Source organism: Callospermophilus lateralis, chromosome 8, assembly GCF_048772815.1.
Source record: "Callospermophilus lateralis isolate mCalLat2 chromosome 8, mCalLat2.hap1, whole genome shotgun sequence".
NCBI lineage: Eukaryota > Metazoa > Chordata > Mammalia > Rodentia > Sciuridae > Callospermophilus > Callospermophilus lateralis.
Genome location: NC_135312.1, coordinates 84635866 through 84661953, shown reverse-complemented (window position 1 = coordinate 84661953; position 26088 = coordinate 84635866). Strand labels below are relative to the sequence as shown.

Here is a 26088-nt window from a genome sequence, read left to right as displayed (position 1 = left end):
TCAGTCGAATTGTTCACTAAGAACCAACTGTTCATTTTCAAGTCTATTTATATTAATTGCATTTGTTATTATAATTATGTACTTTAATTAAATAGTATTACATATAAACCAAAGAAATATAAGAGTTATCTCTATGAAAGTTAGTCAAGTACTTAGACCATTTGTTAAATATGAGTTACTTAAATTTATGTGTCATTAGATGTGGGCAAGCCAACAGTAAAAGACCAGAAACACAAATCCTGAAAATCTGGAAGAATTCTGAACTGAGAGTGATGTTCAAGTGTCGTAAAGATCTTTCTGTAAAGAAACAGGCTGGAGATTTTAGATGGTGCCTTATGGATATGATTATAGCAGAGTACCAATCAGTTGATGCCCTCTCAAAGAAAAGACTTCAGCCCTACAACAAGATATTGACAAAAGAATGAATGTCTATACATTTTGGGTTAAAATTAAATGTTTAAAGTATGTTTATGTTACTCAGTGTGCTTCCCCTTGTTAACTGACTACTGCATAATTGCACCTGATAAGATAAAGTCCTAATCTTAAACTAGAAAAGTCTTTGGAATTCTGTAGTCAAGGGATGGATAGCCTGTATTCCTGAGGAAGCAGCTCTGGTTTCCATACTGGGGGAATGAATGTGTTAGAGTGGATAGAGAGGTTTAAGGGTGGCCACTGCGGCTGTGGCCTTCCAGAGCAGCTTCCTAGGAGTCTGAATATGTACTCCTCCTGGACAGGCATACATTTGGACATCCCAGGGTTTCACAACACTTAAAAATAAATTTGAAGCCACTTACCTTATACAACTCCTAATTATACCCTTGAACAGTTACTGGAAGAAGGTGTGTGATTTGCCACGAGAACAAAGCTAGAGTCTATGAGAACCTATGGGATAAAAGCCTCAGGGACCTGATGCCCCTCAGGGTTTTTCTGCTACACCATGATCTTTCTCTTCAGTAGATTAAAAAGCTTGTAATAAAATTCATTTTTCCCATTCTTTACAAGCTCTTTGATCTTATTTCATTAAAATAAACTGATCTTGCTAAATTCAAAATTAATGACATCTAAATCTAATGAAGTTTTATTATACTGACAATAGTTTATATTGCTAAAAGTAGAGCTCTTTTGGCCTTGTGATAGGTTGAAATTGAACTCAATCATATTGTCTCTAATATTTTGTCATCTTTTCCCTCAGCAGACCCATCAGTGCTAGGCTCTGCATACCCCTGTTGGGAATGTCCACTTCCCATCTTTTGATCCTCCACCTGATACCTTGCCCCTGACTTTGAAGGCCCAGCAGAGTGACCTCAACATGTCCAGTGAATTGTTTCTCCTCTGAATGACTGTTGCATATGTAATCTGCCCCAGACAACTTAGCATCTTTTTTGCATCCAGGGTCTTATTATTTTTTTGGCTGGCTGAGGGCTCACATGTCCTGCTCTGGATGTGTTCCTACTGTGGTCTCAATACTCATGTATTCATTCTGCCACTATATGTTGGATTACTTGCTATTAGGTTGCATGATAGCAAACCACCTTTAAAAAAATCTCTTCTAAGCTTAAGTAGATTTTTATATCAGTTTCCTTTTTTTTCCCCAAGAAAATTATTGGGCATCAGTAAACCTAAAAGAGCATCTTACCATAAGATTTTTTTTGTATAGTTATTTTCAGAAGTTACTAAGTAGGGTTGATATTTTTTAGCATTTTTTTAATTCCCTGTATATCTTCTGTCATTACTATTTTTGTTGTTGTTTTTTTGTAGTGATAGGGATTAAACAGGACCTCACACATGCTAGGCAAGTGCTCTACCACTCTGAGCTATGCTGTCAGCCCCTATTATCTGTTGCTTATTATGTTTCTGCAATTGCCAGTGTGCGACCACAGTAGAAACACACCATCTTAATAGTGTCAGGGTGTGGTAGCCAAGACAATGTCATGCCTTCATGCTTAAGCTTCAAACTAATGGCTATTATAATTATATTATATAATTACAAATTATAGACAATAAAATATAAGGTTATAAAGTATAGATGTAAGGGGCACAAGTAAGATAGAAATATGTACATTATATTTTAGGAAGGTATCCAAATTGAAATGTCAAATTATAAATACATAACATTAGAAATGACCAAAATGAAGAATACCTATTTAAAAAATAAAGTTTAAATAATTCGAGCTTCTAGTTGAAGTCTTAGTTTTACATTTATATGAATAATATATAATATTTTATAAGGAAGTTTTTAGAAACTATCATTAGATATGCCTGCAATGGAATAAATGTAAAGCATTTTATGTATTGGTTTGCTTGACTTGAATAGAATTACCAACTGTGCTTCCCCATGAGACTCTCAGCCTTCTATCATCTCAGACACCCAGGCATCAAAGCAAGGAAGACAGTTTTGATACCACCATCTGGCTAGACCTCAAAGTGCTGATTCCTTCCTTTGAGATAAGTCTTATGATCAGCTTAAGTTAGGAGCAAAAAATTGGTCTGTGTTCTTAGCTGAGAGGTACCTCCCTAAATTATTTTAAACTGTCCTAATCCTATTACTATAAACAATTATTACAAAGAATAATTTACATCTCAGCTCTAGAGTCCAGTCCAAATTTAGCTGAAACTCTTGAAATATAGCATTCATACAAGAAATGCATGATCCATTAGCTTAACAAGCTTTCCAAAAATGAGCCTGCCATAATTATTAAAACCTAGGGCAAGCTAGATGCAGTGGAACCACTTGAAATATGTGACTTGAGAGGCTGAGGCAGGAGGATGCAAGTTTGAGGCCAGCCTGGACAACTTAGTGAAACCCTGTTTCAAAATAGAAAATAAAAAGGGCTGTGGATATAGCTCAGTTGTAAAATACTACTGGGTTCAATCCCTAGTACTACACACACACACACACACAAAGATTAGAACCTAGGGCAAGAAACAAAATATTACCAGCACCCTAGGGTCTTCCTCATTCTCCCTCTTAGTCACTGCCTATACCTGAGATAAACCATCCTCCTGACACCACACTTTTCTCTGTTTTGGAAATTTATCTAAATGGAATCACACACACACACACACACACACACACACACACACACACACTCTGGGGATTGAATCCAGGGGCACTTTACCATACTGAGCTACCTCTCCACTCCTATTTATTTATTTATTTATTTGTCGAGACAGGATTTTGCTGAGTTGCTGAGGCTGGCCCTTGAACTTGCGATCCTCCTACCTTAGTGTTCCAAGTCACTGGGATTGCAGATGTGTGCTCAATGGAATCTTATAGAGTATGCCCTTTTGTGTCCCATCTGTTGCTTATTATATTTGTGCAAACATCTGTGTTGCATTGTTATACTGTTCCATCTGATAAATATACCATGATTTATTCATTGTATTGATGCTGAAGATTCATGTAATTTCCAGGTTTGCTTATTCTGAAAAGTGCTGCTGTGAACATTCCTATGTTTATCTTTTGATGATACGTACTATTATTTTTCTTGGTTTATACTTAGGAATAGAATTTCTAGGTCACTAGGTATTTGTGTGTTTAAAGTACACTACCAATTTTCAAAGAGGTAGTTTACGTTTTCACCAGCAGTGTGCAAAAGTTCCAGTTTGAACATAGATTCTTAGTCAAATTCCTAGGATTGGAATATGATTGGTCCAGTAGGGAGCAAGTGGCTGGTCTGTTACAGGGAGGGGGTAAAGGTCACATAGTGCAGGCATCGTTTTGGGGGGCCCACAGCTGTTATCCTCTTAGTGAAAGTAGAGACCTTTAAAAAAATAAAGGGTTGTATGAGCTGGATGAATACTGTGAAAGGCTTCAACCACAGACACACAAATTAGATGTCATCAGCAAAGTCACATAGTCAAAGCTCTGTGACCAGATGATGTCACCCAGGGAGAATCTGTAGAGGAGGACAAGAAAGGGAGCCTTTGGTGAAATAGGAAAATACCAACACTTAAAAGACCAAAAAAAGCCAGGCGCACTGCTGGGAGCCATCAGCCAAGTAGGTATGACAAATTCCTTGCCAGCTTACTCCCATGCTGTCTAGTGGAAGGACTTCTGAAAGGTGACCTTGCTCAAGGACCAGGGCAGGATCCGTGTTTAGGGTGTTCCCCCTTTAGAATAGGGCGGTTTAGCATAATAGGAGATTAGGGTGTTCCCCCTTTAGAATAGGGCGTATCCTGCTGCTGAGTTCCTCTTGAGTGCTTAGGGTCAGACAGTATATTTTGGGAGACAGAAGCCCATGCGGTGTGGATTTGGGCAGAGGAGTGGATTTGGGAGAGTGTGGATTTGGGCAGAGAACGTGGATTCCCCCAGAACGTGCTTGTAGACGGCCGGTGTGAGTTCGGGAATAAAGAATTGCTGTTTGGATCTACAAGCTGTGTGGAGACTCGTGATTTGTGCCCAGCCAGAGACTGCGGCAGCGCACACCTATAATCCCAGAGGCTCCAGAGGCTGAAGCAGGAGGATTGCGAGTTCAAAGCCAGCCTCACCAAAAGTGAGGCAGTAAGCAACTCAGTGAGACCCTGTCTCTAAATAAAATACAAAATAGGGCTGGGGATGTGGCTCAGTGGTCAAGTGCCCCTGAGTTCAATCACCAGTACGTACCCCCCCCCAAAAAAAAAGACTAAAAAAAGAAAAAAGGAATCTATAAAGGAGGCTGAGCAGGTGTGATCAAGATCCAACCAAGAAAGAGCGTTTCAAGGAGGAGAGTGATCAAAAGTGATTAAAAGTCAGTGATTTTCCATTTGATCTAGAGATGAGAAGTCAGTGGCCTTCTGAGAGTAATTTTAGTGAAAAGATGGGGCAGAATTCAGATTGCAGTGGGTAAGGATGTATGAAAGCTGAGGGAGTAGAGATGGCAAATGTGACCAACTCTTCAAGTCATTCAGCTAAGGAGGAAAATGGGAGTGGACATGAAGTGAGGGCAGTAGAAGGCTGAGCATGCTTACTGCTCATGGAAAGGTCTAATTGAAAAATATCCTGAAAGTCAGGTCCCCAGGGTGGCTAGCGGGGTGGATAGGATCCCAAGCTCAGGTGAACTGTATTAGATTTGGGCACAGACTTCTTCCATTGTAGCAATAAGCAAGCAGAGAAGGATGATTGGTTTGATGGCATAAGTTTTAAACAGATTGAGGATTGGTCAGAGCATAGTAGGTGCTTAGTGAATATTAGTTGAATAATTGACTGAATGACTTTATGTCTACAGGCATTATTCACTGCAGTTTCATTTGTCATTTCTGTGTGTGTTCAGATCTCTAGTGAAGGGTCTGTTATGTTCCAAGCCCACCACAACAGCATGCATAATAGATTGTAATTACATTGTAATTACATAGATGCTAAAGAAATCCAGATGTGGGACCTTCATTCAGTTCTTATTTCTTTCACACTATGAAGCTTACTTTTGTCATGGACAGGTCTTTGAGTAGTTTTGCAGTATTTAAAAGTGGTGACTATAAACAGGGGCACTGATTTGAATAAATGTGTATATGTAAACAAATAATATTCAGACACTAGATCCTAGTGTACAGACTTTGAACATATATGTGTAAGTTCATATCTAATATTTTCTTCAGTTTGAGACAATAGATAATTGTTTTGATTGTATGCAATAACTGTACCTTGAAAAATATTACGACTACATTTTAGATTTGTTTTCAGACCTTGAGCTATATTATTTTGTATATTCCCTTTCCAAGGGGAATTTGATAATTTTGAACAACCATATGTTATAGAAACTAAATCTTGTTGGTTTTACCTGTGTCTTATTTTTTTTTGATTTTTTAAATTGTTTTAATTAGTTATACATGATAGTAGAATATATTTATGCACTTCGATGTATCATACATAGATGGGATATAATTTCTCATTTTTCTGAGTATACATGTTGCAGAATCATATTGGTCATAAAGTCACATATATACATACAGTAATGATGTCTGTTTCATTCTACTATCTTTTCTATCCCCATATCCCCTCCACTTCCCTCTCATTACTTCCTTTTACCTAATCTAAGGTCATTCTGTTTCTTCCCTGGTGCACCTCACCTTATTGTGAAGTAGCATGTGCATATTAGAGAAAACATTTGGCCTATGGTTTTTTGGGATTGGCTTATTTCACTTAGCATGATATTCTTCAACTCCAACCATTTACTGGCAAATGCTATAATTTTTACCTCTTCTTTGCTGGTGGGACTGCAAATTGGTGCAACCACTATGAAGAGCAGTATGGAGATTCCTCAGAAAATTGGGAATGGAAACAACATTTGACCCAGCTATCCCACTCCTTGGTTTATATCCAAAGAACTGAAAATCAGCATACTATAGTGATACAGCCACATCAATGTTGATAGCAGCTCAATTCCCAGTAGCTAGACTATGGAAGCAACTTAGATGTCCCTCAATAGATGAATGGAAAAAGAAAATGTGGTATATATACTCAATGAAATATTTCTCAGTTTTAAAGTAAATTATATGATCTAATGATATGTGAGAATACGATTGAGCAACCCCTGAAAAGAGCAATAATAATGGAGTTCTTATGGATGGCAGAAGGGGAAAATTGTAGCACCATGTTATTGTCGAAAGCTTCACACTGACACTAGTGCCAGATGGGGTATTTTTGTAGCAGAGTAATTAAAGTCATCCTAAAAGGGAATGTATTTAGAAGTACATTGTTTTATAAATTAGTTTTCTATATTACTGTATCACTCTTGCCTTTCAACTAAAAATTTCAACACAAACTTCCTGACTTACCTTCATTATGTAAATTATGCTTAACCCTGCTGTTGTCCTCCCAAGGTGAAAAAGTTCTGTTTCTTTGAAACTCACACTGCCCCATCCTTTTCATTTTCAGCTTGAGCTGGACTTCTCTGTAGGCTGTACTTACTATTTCTCTCTATTTGACGTTTTCCTAATGCATCCAGACAGTAAGGTTGGATGATGAAAAGCCAGTGTTCTTTCTTTAGGAATAAAAATAGTGATTTTTTTTTAAAAAAATGAATTTTTTTCTATCACACTCTCTGAAATTATTTTCAGTTAAATTTTCAGTTACATGTCACAGAGTTACTGATAGGCTCCCAGTTGGATCACACTACTGAAAATAGGGCCAAAGGGGTGAAGCTCAGTAGCAGAGCATTTGCCTCTCAGAGTAAGGCCCTGGTCCCTAGGACCACACACAAACCAAACTGAAAACAACTTATAATTTCTTAATGTGTAAGGGAGCAGTAATATTCAAATTTGACTAAGAAGGTTAATTTATTTTATAAATAACTGATGCTGTCCTGGAAATATGATTCCCCTAACTGGATCAGTAAATGACATATTTCTCAAGATGGGTCCTGAGGTGGGGATACCCTGAAAATATCTGAGTTTGGGTGAGTCACTCTTGAAGTGGTTCACACATCCTGGGAGTTCATGTACAATTTCTAGAAGGATCTTTAAAATAATACCTCTAGAAAAGAATTGCTGTAGGAAAGAAAAGTGTAATAGTTTCTCTCGCAAACCTAATTTACCTGAGGGATGCCAATATTCTTGGAGTTTCTAAATAGGAATTTGTAAAGGATACATGAGTTTTTGTGCTTTTTAAAGTTATTTTTATGTCCAGTTCCACTAAGGAAGCATTATTTCCTACTGGTATGCAAAAAAAAAAAAAGGTTTATTTAATATTTGATTCCTTGTTAATAAATTGCTTCTCTCTGTATATGATATTTTTGGTGTTTGTTTAAATATATTCTAGAATTTTGAAATAGTTGAAAGAAAAGTTGTAAATGCAGTCAGAATGTTTTGTTTCTGAACTACTTGAAAATAAGTTGACAGGATTCCAGTCCCTCTCAAATACAAGAACATTCTCCAATTTAACCACAGAACAACCATCAACATCTGAAATGTAACACTGATATATTACTACCATCTAATTCTTGGCACCATTTAAATTTTGCTAATTTTTCCAATGATAATTTTTATTGGAAAAAGTTCAGAATCACAGTTGTATAGTTGTCGTGTCTCCTTCACCCTGGACCAATACCAGTCTTTCCTTAACTTTCACAATTTGACTTGTAATGATTACTTATTTTGTAGAATGCCTCTGTTGGGTTTATCTAGTATATCCTTGTGGTTTGATTCAGGTTTTACATCTGTCAAGAGTATTTAAAAAGTGTTGTATGTATTTTCATTGCATTATTTCAGTTAGCTCCATTGCTGGTGATATTAATTTAATTACTTGTTAAGGTGGTGTCTACCAAGCTTCCCTCTGAAGTTACTGCCTTTTCTTTGGGATTAGTGCTTTTGTGGAAGGCATTTTAAAACTATATAAATACCTTAAATTTATTCTCTCAGTTACATTAAAATAGATTTATGATTTTCTGTTTTCTTCACTGGATTATATATAATTTATTTACTTGAATCCTATAAATTATTTCAGATTTCATCATTGAGACCCCCTTCAAGGTGACTTCTGAATCCTCATGATGTGTCACCCATCATTCACTCAATGCTGCCTTGCTTTCTAACATAGCAAGATGCTCCAGGCTAAAATCATCCTTTTAGCCCCAGAATTAACATTTCTCCAAGGAGTTCTGGTTCCTCTTGAATGAGAATGTACTGGGGAGCAGGGCAGAGTGGCGCACACCTGTTCATCTCAGCAACTCGGGAGGCTGATGCAGAACTGTAAGTTTGATGCTGGCTTCATCAACTTAGTGAGACCCTTTTTCAAAATTAAAAAATAAAAAGGGAGAGGATGTGGCTCAGTGGTAGAGCACCACTGGGTTCAATCCCCAGCATCCAAAAAAAAAATGTGTAAAGATATGGATGATAGATGTGCTTATTACTAGATGTATTACTGCCCAAAGACCCTCTCAGAAAGAATGTGCATACACATGTATATATAATACTCACACGTTTGTAAAGATGTAAAATTTAAAACCTTTATACACATGTATACATTAAACATTTGCTTCTTTTAAAAGTTTAATTTTCATTTCTTTATGTTTTAGTAAGCTTTTTGGTGCTATGACTAAAAGACCCAGCCAGAATAACTGTAGAGGAAAAGATTATTTGGGGGCTCATAGTTTCAGAGGTCTCAGTCTATAGAAAGCTGGCTCCATTCTTTGGGGCCTGAGGTGAGGCTGATCATCATAGCAGAAGAGTGTGGTAGAGGGAAGCAGTTCACATGATGATCAGAAAGCAGAGAGAAAGATCTCCACTTGCCAGACACAAATATGTATCCAAAAGCTATGCCCCATGCCCCACCTCCTCCAGCCACACCCTACCCACCTTCAGTTACCACTCAGTTAATCTGATCAGGGGATTAATTCACTGTTTGGGTTAAGACTGTCATAACTCAATCATTTCTCCTCTATAAGCTGTCTTGCATTGTCTCACATAAGAGCTTTTGGGGGACACCTCCCATCCAAACCATAACAATTTCTTTGTATTTTTATGTATTAAAAGCCATGAATTCTTATCAGTACTGCCAGTGCCAAGCCAGTACCACAGGTTCATTCTCTTTTTCTTTCTTTCCGTAGCATAGCCCCCTTCTCTGACAGGATAAATCAGGCTCCCTTTATTCTTAACATTATCTGCTTAGTCAGTTTTCCTATATGTGGCCATCCCTCATCTCTGCCACCATTCTTCCCCTATTTTCTCACCCTCTCTGACTCCCAACATCCCGTTTCTAGCCTGTCTCCCGTGCAGATGCCCTCCTTATCTCCTTTAGGCTTTTCCAGCCTACATTAATTGCCCTTCCACTATGTGGATCACCCTCTGCATGCATAGGCTCCAACCCCAGGCTGGCTGCTCTGGTGGACACCCTCCACACCATACTTGGGTACAGAATGCCCTCATCAGCTGCCCAGCCCCTGCTGTGAGTGTCCTTCTTAGAATGAAGCCTTAGATTTAAGATGTACAATAAATCCTAAGTTAGATCTGTACCTGCCACATTGTGATAAAACTGCAGAACCCAGAAGTAAGCATTCTCAAAATTCCCAAAGGCAAAGAGCACTTGCCTGCAACGGGAAACCAAGTAGATATAGAGAAGATGAATTACTAGAAGCCAGAAGCAAAGGAATGTCTTCAAAGGTCTGAGGGAAAATAGCAATCAGCCTGGAATTATTTATCCAGATAAAAATGGAAACCAAGTAGAGATAGAGAAGATGAATTACTAGAAGCCAAAAGCAAAGGAATATCTTCGAAGGTCTGAGGGAAGATAACAGCCTGGAATTATTTATCCAGATAAACTGTCAGTTACAGCAAAACAAAGACTAGGAGACTAAAGTGTCCTTACTGAAAGATCTTAATGTTTTTTTAAAATATATTTTTTAGTTGTAGACAGACACAATACCTTTATTTTATTTATTTGTTTATATGAGGTGCTAAGAATGGAACCCAGGGCCTCACACTTGTGAGACAAGCACTCTACCAACTGAGCCACAACCCTAGCCCCTAATGTGTTCTTTTTTAACACATTAAAAGCAAGATGTCAGAAGAACGGAGAGCAAAAGAGTTAGAAAACTTCCAAGTGAATTTAAGAAACAGTCATTATGTAAATCAGTAGTCATGATGACAATTTGGAAGTTCTAAAAAAAAAAAAAAAAGAAAGAATTTCTTCTTAAATTTGACTGATACATTCTAAAATCCTAATTGTTCAACAGCAGAATAGAGAAGTTAACTTTATATTCTAAAGCCAAGCAAGAATGTCTCAGAACTTAATAGGCAAGTTCTAAAATGATATAGGAAAATATGCAAACCTATAGAAAGGCAAGTGAAAAAGACAAATTTTTGGAAGCCAAGAAAGGAGAAAGAAAAGAAGAAAGAAAAATCAGGATATAAAGCACAAAATAAGGAGGTAGATACCCAAGTTTATCTGATATCACAATAAATGTAAACAGATCAATGATACTCAACAGTTAAAAGAACAAAACTGTTGACTGTGACACAGGTTCTTGTTGAAGGCATCCACAGCCACTTTGCATAGCCATAGTGAACAAAATGGTAACCTAGAGGAAAGAGAATACAGAAAAAATACCGAACAAAGAAACTGGTAAAATATACACATGAAATGAATAAGAATCATTTAGAACCCTGTTTTATGTGCCACTTACTGTTAGTGCTTCAGTGGGATATAGGAAGCAAACCAAGCAGAGATTTTGGACTCATCTGCTTTGTCAACTCCTTGGTAGATAATTGTTCTGCTTTGGAGCTTGGCCTTGGGTTCATTAATTTTCTACCCTGTGGTGTATCATGATTTTTTGCAGAACTGCACAGCAAGCTCCAAGCTTTCATGATTTCTTTTTGCTCCACTATTCAAAAGAAAGGGAAAAACAAATCAAACAGCTATAGAGCAGCTCTCTCTTGATAAACCGTTCTCACTTGCCTGCAGATTTATATTTTCAATGTGCCTGACAAAATCTGCATTTTGTAGCATACACTAAGCAGTTATCTTAACTAATACTTTAATCTCTTTAAGGTACCATATGAATCATCACAGTGGAAACAAATTTCTCTTTTCGGTCTGGCAGCCCAAGAATAGTAGTTCATCCGTGACATGATTGAAGCCGAACAGAAACAAGGGATGCAGACAGCAGCACCCTGCTGGTAACCAATAATGACCCCAGAGGTCGAGCCCACTTCGTCTCAGCCAGGCCCCTGTCATAGCCCTCCCGATAAGCCCTGTGCATTTAAGTTGGTCATTCCTTCAGACCGACCTTGGCAGGACCCCCAAAATTATATTCATGTATAAATATGTCATCTGCCCTCCCTTCCTTCTTTTCAACAGGGACATATTTCTGAGCACAAAGAATGAAGGATTATAGGGCTGGGGATGTGGCTCAAGGGGTAGCGCGCTCGCCATAGTACTAAAAGCAATATACAGATTCAATGTAATCCCCATCAAAATACCAATGACACTCTTCATAGAACTAGAAAAATGAACAGTCCATAAATTCATTCAGAAGAATAAGAGACCCAAAATAGCCAAAGCAATTCTGAACAAGAAGAGTGATTCAGGGGCTGGGGATGTGGCTCAAGCGGTAGCGTGCTCGCCTGGCATGTGTGCGGCCCGGGTTCGATCCTCAGCACCACATACAAAGATGTTGTGTCTGCCGAAAACTAAAAAATAAATATTAAAATTCTCTCTCTCTCTTTAAAAAAAATGAACGAAGGATTATAGAGAAAGGGAGAAGAATGCAAACTGATTTTCGTGTCCTGCTGTGGCCTTCCAGAATACATTTTGAAATGTTAGAGTAAACCATTAATAAATTGGCTTCAATATTACATCAGTATGGTTTCTTAAGAATTGTTTGTAGGGGCTGGGGTTGTGGCTCAGAGGTAGAGCGCTTGCCTAGCATGTGTGAGGCACTGGGTCGGATCCTCATAAAATAAAATAAAGGTATTGTGTGTACCCACAACTAAAAAATAAATGTTAAAAAAAAAGAAAAAGAACTGTTTGTAATAAATGTAGTTAGTACTTTGTCCTCTGGGCCACATCACTTGTGCCTGGAAGCTACCTTTTACGTGGTTTTTAACTGGTTTTATTTTATTTTATTATTTTGCCTTTACTTATTGCCTCACCAGTGCTTTTCCTTTCTTTATATACATCTTTCATACCATTTTCTTTCTCCAGAAAGAGTGGAAGCTGGTTTTAAAGCTACTATTTCTATTGACCTAGGATCCTGGACTTATAGATCCCACTGCTCCACTGGGGTAGGTGCACAGTAGATAACCTGGCCAGGTATAGATCTGCATCTCTTTACTGTGGGGTGGCAATACAATGGAATAGTTAAAAGGGTGTGGGCTCCTCACTATAGTACCTGACTGTGACCACTTATACTGTGAGACATCAGATTAATCTCCCAGTGTTCCTGTACTCCAGCAGTGAAGATACAGGAGATAAGATGCATGTGGACGCAGCTTTATGCACCATTGCCATCTTGGAAGCCACCAAAATACCTTTAGTAAGTGAATGGCTAAATAAATTGTGGTATGTTCAGACAATGGAATGTTATTGAGCATTACAAAGAAATGAGCTATCAAATAATGAAAAGAATTGGAGGAGTCTTGTTGAGGAAGTCAATTCCTAAGCCAACATGAAGCATAAGAAGTAAAATCAAGAATCAATAATAGGATGGTCTCAAACTAAAAAGCTTCTTCACAACAAAGGAACCAAGAGCATGAAGAGAGAGCCTACAGAATGGGAGAAAATCTTTACCACGTACACCTCAGAGTATTAATCACCAGGATATAGAAAGAACTCAAAAAACTTAACACCAAAAAAACAAATAACCCAGTCAATAAATGAGCAAAGGAACTGAACAGGCATCTCACAGAATAAATATGAATGGTCAACAAATATATGAAAAAATGTTCACCATCTCTATCAATTGGAGAAATGCAAATTAAAAACTACACTTGAGATTTCATCTCACTCCAGTCAGAATGGCAATTATCAAGAATATAAGCAACAACAAATGTTGGTGAGGATGTAAGGAAAAAAGTACACTCATAAATTGCTGCTGGAACTGCAAATTGGTACAGCCACTATGGAAAGCAGTATGGAGATTACTCAAAAAACTAGGAATTGGAAAAAAAAAACTAGGAATTGAATCACCATTTGACTTGGAATATATCCAAGGGTGTTAAAATCAGCATACTACAATGACACAGCCACATCAATGTTTATAACAGCTCAATTCACAATAGCTAAGCTATGGAAGCAACCTAGGTGCCCTTCAATAGATGAATGGATAAAGAAAATTTGGTGTGTATACACAGTGGAATATTACTCAGCCATGAAGAAGAATGACTTTGACATTTGTCAGGGAATGGATGGATCTGAAGACTATCATGTTAAAAGCTAAATAACCAATCCCCAAAAACACAGATCGAATATTCTCTCTGATATGTGGATACTAACACATAATAAGGACAGGAGAAGGAAGAATAGAAGTTCATTGGATTAGACAAGGGGGAATAAAGGGAAGAGAGAAGGGATAGGGATAGGAAATAACAGTGGAATGAAGCTGACATAACTTTTCTGTGTATATATATGAATACGAATCTCCACATCCTATACAATCACAAGATCCTAAGTAGAATAAGATATACTTCATGTTTGTATAAAATGTCAAAATATACTGTCATGTAAAACTAAAAAGAACAAATAAAATTTTAAAAAAAGAAAGGAAGAAACATCGATTGTACATTGCCAAGTTATGCCAATCTGAAAAGGCTACCCACTTTATGATTCCAACGATATGACATTCTGGAAAAGGCAAACCTATGGCAATGATAAAAAGATCACTGGTTGCCAGGGGTTACAGGAGAGGCAGGAATGAACAGGCAGAACACAGAGGATTTTTAGGGCAGTGAAACTATTCTGTATGATATTATAGTGATGGATACATGCCATTATACATTTGTCCAAACCTGTAAAATGTACTACACCAAGGACACATGGGTACCCCAAGGGTCAACCTTAACATAAACGGTGGACTTGGAGTGATAATGGTGTCCCAATGTAGGTTTGTTGAGTGTAATAAATGTGCCACTTGGGTTCAGAGTGTTGATGGTACTTGAAGCTAGGACAGTGTAGGGGTGTGATATATAGAAACTCTTAGTACTTTCTGCTTAGTTTTTCTGTGAACTGAAAACTGCTCTAAAAAATAAGGCGCTTAAAAATAAAATCTCTTGAATACATTCTCTCTGGCCTCACAATCTCTAGATAGATACCACCAGAAAGATAGGTTTTATCTGATTGAATAGATAGATAGACATAAATTTATCTCAACTATCAGATCCTCAACTCTATAGACTACTATAACAGTGGCAGTCAGTGGTTCCAGTTCATCAAGCAAAGACATAAGGGAGGATCATGTCTATGGAGGGAAAAGCAAGTCGGTTCAGGAGGTGTTTGTTGAGAATCTTCAACTGTCCAGTGAAACAGCTGGTGGGTCTGTCTGGGCAGGCGGCACCAAGAGGGAGGCTTGTATCTCCAAAGATGCTCAAGTGTGTGTTACTGTTTGATTTTGGACTTTTAACTTTATGAAGATTTGTTTGTTTGAATTCAGACTACTACTAACCTGGCATAGGATTGAGAAAAACAACATGAAAATAAAGGAAATATTCCCAAAATAAGTGTAGTTATTTTGTTTTGGTAGCAGTGATTGAACCTAGGGGCATGTAACCACTGGGCCACATCTCCACCCCATCCCCCCTTATTTTTTGAGACTGGGTGTTGCTAAGTTGCTGAGGCTGGCTTTGAACTTTCAGTTCGCCTGCCTCAGCCTCCTGAGCTGCTAGGATTATAGGCATGCTCCACCACACTTGGCCTCCAAAAAGTTTGATACATTATTAGGGTTCTAGACCTATTAATCATTCTATGATCTAACCTAAAATGATAAAAATGTAAACAAGCATTTATATGCAAAGATGTTAGAATTTTGTTGTAATGGTAAAAAAAAAATTAATAAAATGAATAGAAAATAAACTGGAAGATATCCATCAGTGCTAATGAATAATTCTAGATGATGGTGTCAATCATTTTTGTTGTCTTTTTCACAAATGCTCTCAAATGAGCATGTATTCCTTTCTGATGAGGAAAATAGTGAAGTTAGGAGTAGTAATGGAAATGTCCAACAGGTAAACAGTAACTGCTGTTACGTGCATAGAATAAGAGTTGAAAGAGCTATTATTTTATGAAAAGTTTTTAACAAGGTGAATAGATACTTACCAAATGTAATGATCAGCTCTCCTTTGACCATATGACTCTGTGAGCCTAGCCATCTGTAGAAAGTTGGCATAAAAAGTCAGGGACTGGTGGAATTGTGGATACATATTTTCTCTGTTTTCCAAAATGATTTTTGCTGCATATGTTTTTCTCCTTTTTTTCTTCTTTCCTTGAAAATATTTGTTCTTCTAATTTTCTCTATCCTACTAGAAACTATACATATACTATACTATACTAACATACACACGAACTTAATTATAATTTTTTTTTCATAGTCTCAAGTTTTCATTATCTTTGCCCTTCTCCTAAACATGGCAAGAACCTTCACATGTTCTGGGGATCCACTGGATATAACATACCAAATCTTATTTAATTCTCTCCTCTTTTTTTTAATGTGATGCTGGGGATCAAACCTAGGCCTTAACATATGCTAGGCAAGCATCTTCCCACTGTGCTACATCCCAACTCTTCATTTTAACACAGAAATTTTATTTAAAATTTCTTACAGTATATAGTTTACCAACATATTTTACAACTTTGTATGTGCCTTAGCAAAATACCACAGACCAGGTGGCTTAACAAGAGAAATTAATTTTCTTATAGTTCTAGACACTAGAAGTCAAGGATCCAGGTGTCACAGAACCTCTTTGTGGCTTATCGATGGCTGCCTTCTCCCTTTGTCAGCACATGGTCCTTCCTCTTTGGATACACATGTCTGTGTCCAAAACCCCTTATGAGCAACACATTCATGTTTCATTAGGGACCTTACCATTGCCCTTCACTTAATAACCTCCTTAAAATACAGTTATATTATCGGGTACTAGGGGTTTAGAAATTTGTATGAATTAGGAGAGGGCACACTTTGGCCCCTAACAGTGTCATCTTGCATTCTGCTAACATCTGGGTTTAGTTTCCTTCTAACCACAAAGTTTATTAGCTAAAGATCTGTGGGAAAGAAGCTATGATCTTGCATATCTAAAAGTTCTTTCATCTCCTTCAGCCTTAAGTAATTTTCCTTAGCATCTCCTAGGGAAGATTTGCTACTTCCTTCAATGTATAGTTACTGAGCTCCTTCTTTAACCGACTTGGTTCCAGCTTCCCAGACTGCGCCCGGGAAGCATGCACTCTAGTGGCAGGAAATGAAGTAGCATTTTTGCTGATTTCTCAGGGGTCAACACCCAGGAGTAGAACTGCTAGGTCACATCTAACTGTATGTTTAATTTATGAGAAAGTGCCAAACCTTTTCCAGAATGCTTGTACCGTTTTATATTTTCCCCATCAATGTAAAAGAATTTGTTGCTTTTTGTATTCTCAAACTTCCTGCTACAAACTTCTGTGCTCTCTGTCCCTGGTGAAATATTAGTTTTGAAATATTAGTTTGAAATATTAGTTTTCTTTTCTGCTTACTTAATCCTGTCTAGAATTTATCTAGTACTTATGCAGGTTTTTTTATATTTTTCATTTCTAGAAATCCTGCTTAGTTGATCAGAGTCACTCATTTTTAAAACCAATTCTCCCTTTTATCTTTGTGAAAGCCCTATATATAATTTGTTAAAGCCAGTTTTGTATAACTCTTATTTTTGTTTTAGTTAAAGTGAATTGGCCTTAAAAATAATATGTTGTTTTTTCTTAGCATTTAATTACATATTTTAAAATTCTGGACTGCAGACTTTTAGTAAGTTGGTCTTTCATTCTCTATTTGTCCGTTCCTGGCCAATAATTTTATGTTGCTTCAGCTGGACCCATATGGTCTGAGGGCAGAAAAACTTCTTAGATCGACAGCCTGTGGTCCCTGTCCTGGGATCTTGCATCGATGTGACTGGAGATGTCACAGATCAAGCCATAGAATTGCTGGAAAGTTTGGCTTGGTTTCATCGTGGACCACTTTTGGTTTCTGCTGTCTCCAAAGAGTCAAACTATTACTCCTATTCTGTGAGATTAAAAGATAATTTTTGGAAATATCACAATCCCCATAGGGGTGACTATGATCTGTTTCTATCTGTAGAACATTTCTGATGTGTGTGGGGTTTTCCATCACACCAACAACCAATTCCCCAGCTCCCCAGCCTGTGGCTGGGGATCCTACAATTCAGTCCTGGCACTGGCATCAGATCCCACAGATGAAGACTCAGTGCCACAAAGCTGTCCCCATTTCAGAAGCCAATCCCAAGTCCTGGGTCTCTTATACTCCAGAACCATGGCTGTGAACCATGTGTCTCTTCTTAGGCTCAATCATTTGCTACAGCAGTTCACAGGACACAGAAAAATACTTCTCATACATTTTTTGGTTTGTCATAAAGGATATTATGAAGAATTACAAATGAACAGCCAGATGAAGAGGTAGTTAAGATGAAGTCCAGAAGGGCCCGAGCCCAGGAGTCTCTGTGCTGTGAGGCAAGGTACCCACTCCCTAGCACATGGAGTGTTCAACCCAGAAGTCCTCTCACCCTTGATATCTAAGGGGCTTTTATGTGGGTTTTGTCACAAAGGTATTAGAGATATATTGACTCAATTTCCAACCTCTTTCCCTTTTAAAAGTTGGGGGAGTGGAACTGAAAGTTTGAGGTTTCTAATCAAGGCTTGGTTTTTCTGGCAATCAGCCCCCATCCTGAAAGCTATCTAGGATCCCAGTGAGAGTTGCCTTATTAGAACACAAGAGGCTCCAAGCACCGAGGAAATTACAAGCATCTTACAGACTCTTTGCCAGGAACTGAGGACAAGGTAAATTTATTTTATCTCTGGTACTGAGGAATGCACTAGGGGCACTACTACCACTGAACTTCACAGCCCTTTTTATTTTTTATTTCGAGACAGGGTCTCATGAAGTTGCCCACGCTGGCCTTGAACTTGGAATCCTCCTGCCTCATACTCCTGAGTAACTGGGATTTCAGGCATCAGATATTTATTTCTTATTATGCCAGTAATATAAAAATGAACATGGATTAAAGAATTTATTCTACAATTATGATATGAAGAAACCAGATAGATAATCTGTCTGGTTAAAAGGAAAAATTAAAAACAATAGAAATTCATATGGAGATAGGAATGTTAAGAGAACTGCAAATAGAGATAAAATTGGTGTTTCCACAGAAGGAAAGTCAATTACATCACTACCAGACTGTCTAGGATTTACGAACTTATCAGTTACCTGTAGTTTACAAATAGTTGCAAAATGGCTCCAAACTAATAAAGAAGGGTGGGATTTGAAAACCTGGAAAGCTGTGCTGTGGACAATGCAGAATTTTCCATTGAAACATATTTTTCTGTAGAAACCAGAACCCAACTGAACCTTTGCTTTCCATTGTGCTTCTCTTTTGCTTTTGGCCTTGAGGTCACATTAATGTCTTTTCAGAGCATGGAGAAGAGGAGGCTCTTATGTGTGTACCTACCCACCATCTTGAGTGGAAATCGCATCTTTAATTAATAATGAAGACGTCTGATATAAAATACAATGTAGAGCAGAGCATGGTGGTGCATGCCTGTACTCCTGGTGACTCAGGAGGCTGAGGCAGAAGGACAACAAGTTTGAGACCAGCCTTGGCAACTTAGTGAGACCCTATCTCAAAATAAAACGTAGAAAGGGCTGGGGAGATAGTTGGTAAAGTGCCCTTGAGTTCAATTCCCCAGTATAAAATTTATTTATTTATTTATTCATTCCCCAAAATACATAAATAAATAAATTTTAAGAATATGATATAGATCTAGAATCCAATCAAAATCTTATTCATTGGCCCCAACATGTGACCATTATACATCTCTCTACTAATGCCTCTGTCAGCCTAAAATGAATGACAGACCAACTGACTCTCCAAAGCAAAGAGTATTTGGGATCGCAAGGCATGGCAATCCAGGATACACATGCTGTGGCAGACCAAAGGAGTTGGGGCAAAAAGGGCACTCTTAAAGACAAAAAGGAGAAATATGCACAGGCCATTTTGAAACAAAGACCTTTAGTTGCAGGGGCTTGTTGCAAGAATCAGGGTCAGCTCATTGATAGAGACGGCCATTGTCAGGCAAGTGTCCTTGTCAAAGTAGCTCATGTGGGATTCTGCAGTTTCAAGGAGTTCCTTACACAGTTTTCATCATAGGCATATGTGTGTGGCGACCCTTCCTGGCCTCTGGCTCCATTTTGTTTGGAGTTGACATAAATGACTTGGTACTGAAAATTCTCACACCTGTCTTCCTTTACAGTGAAGCTCAAAGAGATTTTTTTCCACATTAATATTTTCCTTTCCACCTTCTTCTAATGATAGCCCTGGCTCACTTTTGCATTGCCAAACCTATTCTCTTCTTTTTCTTACAACCCATATCTTCCTGAGCCCACCTCTGCCTATCAAGGATCACTGCCACTGGGGTATCTTGAAGTCGGGATTCCAGCATGGTTCTGACTGCAAAACCTATGTTCTTTACAAGGACCATCATCAAATACAGAAGGAAGAAATGACATTAAAGTTGTATTTTGAAAGAAAGACAGGATTTTGTTAGGCAGGATTAGACAGAGAGTCACTTTAACAAGTCAATGGATAAGTAGTTCATTTGGCTGGGGCCCAGGTTCCTGCACTAAGTGCCTTTGAGGACACAGACAAAGGTTTGGAGGTAATTGACCCATGATGTACCTGCTGGACTCATAAACTGTACTTGATACTTGATACTTAGTACTTTGTTTCATTTTATCTTCATCAAGACAGACACTATTATTTCCATTGCTATCTGAATCTTTGATTCCCCAAAATTCATATGTGAAACTGGTGGCCTTAGGAGTTGAGACTTTTGGGAGTTGATTGGGTCATGAAGTCATAGCCCTTGTGAATGAGATTAGGGCCCTTATAAAAGAACCCCAGAGAGTTTCCAAGTGCCTTCCACCATGGGAGGACACAGAAGGCACCATCTGTGAACTGAAAAGAGGCCCTTACCAGACACTGAATCTGCCAGTACCTTGATCTTGATCTTTGCCTTCCCATTCTCCAGGACAGTGAGAAATAAATTTTTGTTTCACGTGAGCCACCCAGTTTATGACATGCTATGATAAAATAGTAGGCTACATAGACTGAAACACCCATTCAAGCCTTGAGAAAACAGAATCACAAAGAGGTCAAATGACTTATCTGTGACCTCCCATAAGTTTAGTGACTGAATTGAGTTTAGAACCTGCCATGTCAATTCTAACATCACAGTTCTTTCTACTTTATGTAAGTAGAAAGAAGGCTAAGGGGTTTTAAGTTCCACTGTGAAATGATTAGAATTTTATTTAGCAAAGATATATGATAAAAGAGAAGCTGAGTCATCTTTGGCTCTGATATCTGGATACCGTTTGAAGGCAGCAGCTGTTGACCAGGCACTGCAATCTGGAATTCAAAATTCTAATCCACGCAGAAATTTAGTGCCCTGAAGGGTGTGGAGGGTCTACCACAGCCCAGCTACTCAAAGTGTGGTTCTTACACTTGAAACTTCAGTATAACCTTGGAGCTTATTTTTAAAATTGCAGATATTCACATCTCTACATCAGACCTATTAGAGGAAAAAAAAAATCCCTGAGATTGGGTCCTAGGAATCTGTTTCTTCAACAAGACCTCCATGTGATTCTTAAGACTTGTAAAAGCTTGAGAAAGCCCTGCTATTTTTTCTGGCCACTCTGCCTTCTTTCATCATTTTCTGGTTGTCAGGTAGAGCCTTTTAAAATGACTTCCTCAATAGTAACCAAGAAACATCACTAGCACAGTAAAAGCTGAGTACTACTGTGATTAGGAGAGAGAGATCATTAGCATCCAAGAACATGATACACACTGTCTTTAGCATCATTCAGACTCTAGCATAGGATTTAATACATGTAAAGGTGGTAATGTACAGAAAGAAGTCTGAAAGGATATGTACAAACCACTAACTAAAAGTGACTACCTCTGGGGAAAAAGCTGTGGGATTGTGGAGAAGTAAAGGGAGGGGCTTTAATTTTATACCACCCCCCAATGTTTCTGTATTTGACTTTTATACATGCATAATCATTTATATAATTAAACTTTTTTAATCTCAGTAATTAAATCTGATATGTTTCAATAGCTACATTTCTCTGTTTTATGTGGTTTCACTAAAAGTAAGATTATCACAATATTCATAATCCAAACTTGGAGACTTCTTATGTATGTTTATTTATTGGGAGCTGCATCTATTTTAAGAAGTAATCAGCTTTTTTCTTTCTCATCTTGGTAGTGAGTTATAATTTTAGAAATAAAATTCAAATGAACAGTCTTAAATTAATGTGACAGATGATGTTTTGCTGCAACTAATTGCCTATGATGTGTTTAATACTAGAAATATGTATTTGAATGTTTTGTTTGATGTACTAATCAGACTCTTGATTTTGAACATAATGAAACATCATTTGAGTCAGTATCATTATCTTTTTTGTTTTTGTTAATAGTGTATATACCCTGTTTTTAGTCAAATTTTTTTTCTGCTGTGATCAAAAGACTTGAAAAAACAGTTTTAGAGGAGAAAAAGGTTATTTTACAATCATGGTTTCAGAGGTCTCAGTCCATAGATGGCCAGCTCTATTGCTCTGGGCCCAAGGTGAGGCAGAACATTGTGGTGGAAGAAGAAAGCAGCTTAGGCATGGCCACCAGGAAATAGGGTATTCTACTCTCCTGAGTCAAAAAATACACCCCAGAGGCACATCCCCAATGACCAGCCTCCTCCAGCCAAACCTGCCTGAGTACAGTTACCACCCAGTTAATCCATATCAGTAGGTTAATGTACTGAGTAGGTTAAGGCTGTCATAACCCAATTATTTCTCCTCTAAACCTTCTTGCATTGTCTCACACATGAGCTTTTAGGGGACACCTTATATCAAAACAATAACATACCCTGACCATTGGTTTATTATCTTAATAATGAACTCTCAAATCCTGAAAATTTGAGAAATATAATTAATAAAATAATTATTTATTACATAATTCTTACAAGTTTACTGCTTATAAACTATTAGAAGGCAATGCATTTTTTAAAAATGAATTGATATGAAATAGCCACCAGGTTGTAACTACACTAATTCCTCTGGCCTAAATTCTTTTGAGTTCCAAATGCCTATGAATCAATTCTTCAGTGCTCTTCCTACTGCCACAGTGTCTTTGTTCACATAGTGCACCATGATGTCAGTTGGCCTTCATTGAACACCAGTACAGTTGTAAACACAAAAACCAGTGCAAACCCTAAATATAGGTGCCATAGTAAGGGTGGCCATTCAGATGTAGATTCATCAATGCTGTCCAGTAGATCTTTCTATGATGAAGGAAATGCTCTGTTTCTCTGCTTACTGGGGAGCCAGGAGGCAAATGAAGCTATTGAGCATTTGAAATGTGGCAGAGGTCACCCAGGAACTGAATTTTTTTTAATGTAAAGTGTAATTTAATGTGGCTAGATGTGATGACTTGTAGATACAGTATTGGACAAGCAAAGCTAGAGCAATATTTATCATACCCTGAAATGCATGGGAATAGCCTAGGGATCTTGTTGAAATGCAGATTCTAATTCCCTAAATCTGGATTGAGTCCCAAGATTCTTATGCATTTCTAATCAGTTCCAAGGGCATGCTGATGCTTCTGGTATGGAACTATACTTTGAGAATTAGGTAGCTGGAATGCATATGGTTGTACTTATTTGTAGATTATCACCTAAAAGGAAACTCCAAATTTCTAAGAATTGCTAGGAATTCTAGGATTTTTTAGGGTTGCTCACACCCCAGTTTGAGAACCCTTTGTGATGCATTCCTACTACAGCATACACACTAGCAAGCATTACAAATGCCAGAAAGATTTAGTGAGTGTAGCTTTCTGTTACTGTAACAAAATAAGGAAATTTATCAGGAGAAATGTTTATTTTGGTTCATAGTTTGGAGGTTTCGGTCTATTGTAGGTTGGACCTGTTGCTTTTGGGTCTGTGGGAGCACAGTACATTATGGCAGGAGTCTGGGGGAGCCAGCTGCTCACCTTATGGCCAGGATTTGAAAGAGGAAGAGACAGACCCCACAATGCCCTTCCTTCCTGGGTGTACCTCTGATGGCCTAAGACCTCTCTCACTAGGGCTCACCTCTTAAAGTCCCACTGCCCCCTGGTGGTACTAGGTGGATGCGCGGGCCTCTGGGGAGTACTTGCCTAAACCATAGCAGTGAGCTTGGTTCTAAGGTTTTTTGTTTTTGTTGTTGTTGTTGTTGTTTTGGTACCAGGAATTGAACCCAGAGTGCTTTATCATTGAGCTCTGCCCCAGCTTTTTAATTTTTTATTATGAGACACTGCCTTTTTAAGTTGCTTAGGACCTCACTTAGTTGTTAGGCTGGTTTTGAACTTGTGATCCTGCCTCAAGCCTCCTGAGCCTTTGGAATTACAGGCATGTGCACCATACCCAGCTTTCTCAATAGTTTTACCTGGGCATATTTACGAAATTGAATTCTTTGTTGTGCTTATCATATAAGATTAAAATAATTTCCTAGTAAAGACACTTATTTCAGCTTTCCAACTTTTCAAAAAAGAAAATAATCTTTCTTACAGGTTTTGTGTGTGAAGCTGCATGAAAATCTGAACTCCTACCCATGGTGCCTTTATAGCACAGCAGAGCCACCTGATGGTAAGCTTTCCTCTCATTCTCTGATTTATTAACTGATTTCCATTCCTTTAAATAAAGTGGGAGTGGAGAGGTTTGAGCAAAATGGACTTTTCCTGCACCTGTCCCACTACCACTAGGTTCAGTTTTTCTCTTTTCTGTTCCCATAATGTCTCCAGTGATGTCTTTTGGCAGACTGACACCCCAGCAATCAGGAGTTACAGATGAGTGGGAAAGTTTCTGCTCTTGAAAACTTAACTCTGCCTGTGTAATGTGAAGACACTAAGCAGATCATTACAGTCCAGTGTGGTACAAGATACTGCGAAGTGTTACAGAATGGTGGGGCCTGTGTAGACTGTAGGACATTGAAGGTGCTATCCCAGCAAGGCACAATTTTATGGGAATTCAGAGACTTTCTTCCATCTTCCTTTCATTTTTTATCTCTCCCACTCTACCCAACACCCACACCCACCCACCCCCTAACTGGGGATGGAACTCAGGGTCTCACACTTGCTAAGCAAGTGCCTTACCACTCAGCACCATCCCCAGCCCAAATTCAGAGACTTACAAATTATATATTTAAGGATTCTCTTTAGAATTCTTGTATTTTAAAGTTCTTTTTAAGTCTATTTCATCAATTCCTCTATTTCTATCTTTTTTTTTCCTCAACAGAAATTACAGTTCATTATAGACACGGTCTTCCCTTGATAACACTGACTTTGCCGTCCAGAAGAGAGCGCTGTCAATTTGTAGTCAGGCCGATGTTGTCAACAGTTGGTTCGTTCCTTCAGGACATACAAAATGAAGACAAAGGTGTCAAAACTGCAGCTGTCTTCACAGCAGGTAGATACATGTTTGTTTTGCAGCTTTGTCCAAAGGCTTCTCTCTATTCTTCTGAGGCTTTGTTTTGGTTCTTTACTTTTCTAGACAGAATTCCATTCTTTAATTCATTATATGATAGGTGGTTAGCGTTTACTGAGTCCTTTATTGTTACATATCCTTACTATTTTAAAATGTAACTTCAGTGAATGTAAAAAAAATCATGGAATAAGTTTCATGTAAATTTAGTTACTTCATAAACTTAATCTGAAATTTTTTTCTCTTGAAAAAATTCTAGTATTTTAAATTTCAAATTTTCAGTAAAATTTGAACAATTAGGATGAAATGTAGCTTTAGTGATTAAAATAGCTAGTGAATAAAAAATACACAAATAGCATATTTATCTTTGTTATAAAACAATTTTAGCCTAGTATTTGTTTTGTTTGGGGGTTTTATTGTTTTCAGGAACTGAGATTGAACCCAGAGATGCTTTAATAGTTCCCTACATCCTTAGCCCCCCGCCTTTTTTTTGAAACAAGGTCTCCCTAAGTTGTTAGCTAGCCTTGAACTTGTGATTCACCTGCTTGTGATCCTCATATCTCAGCCTCCAGGTTGCTGGGATTACAGGTATGCACTACCACATCCCAGTTTAGCCTCATTTGTTGTTGTTGTTGTAGATGGAAAGAATACTTTTATTTTATTTATTTATCTTTATGTGGTGCTGAGGATCTAACCCGGTACTTCACATATTTGAAGTGAGTACTCTACCACTGAGCCACAGCCACAGCCCCGTAGTATGTTTTTTTGATAAAATTCATTCTGAGGAAAAAACTATTCATATATATTCTAATACTAGGAGAAGTGATTTGTTATTTAGACTTTTTAAATTTCGGCTATGGCTGTTATGTTCTCATGGTGTGAAATGGTCTTAGACCAGCTGCCTAAAATAAAGAATAATTTGC

The 26088-nt window shown here is 37.9% G+C and overlaps 1 protein-coding gene across 1 annotated transcript in view; it reads left to right on the top strand.

Moving 5' to 3' along the window:
* Positions 1 to 26088, top strand: part of Mcub (mitochondrial calcium uniporter dominant negative subunit beta) — a 110996-nt gene that overhangs the window by 64356 nt on the left and 20552 nt on the right. The window contains exons 2-3 of the mRNA XM_076864774.1: positions 24256 to 24331; positions 24980 to 25150. Of these exons, the coding sequence (XP_076720889.1) occupies positions 24256 to 24331; positions 24980 to 25150 (247 nt within the window). The remainder of the gene's footprint in view (positions 1 to 24255; positions 24332 to 24979; positions 25151 to 26088) is intronic.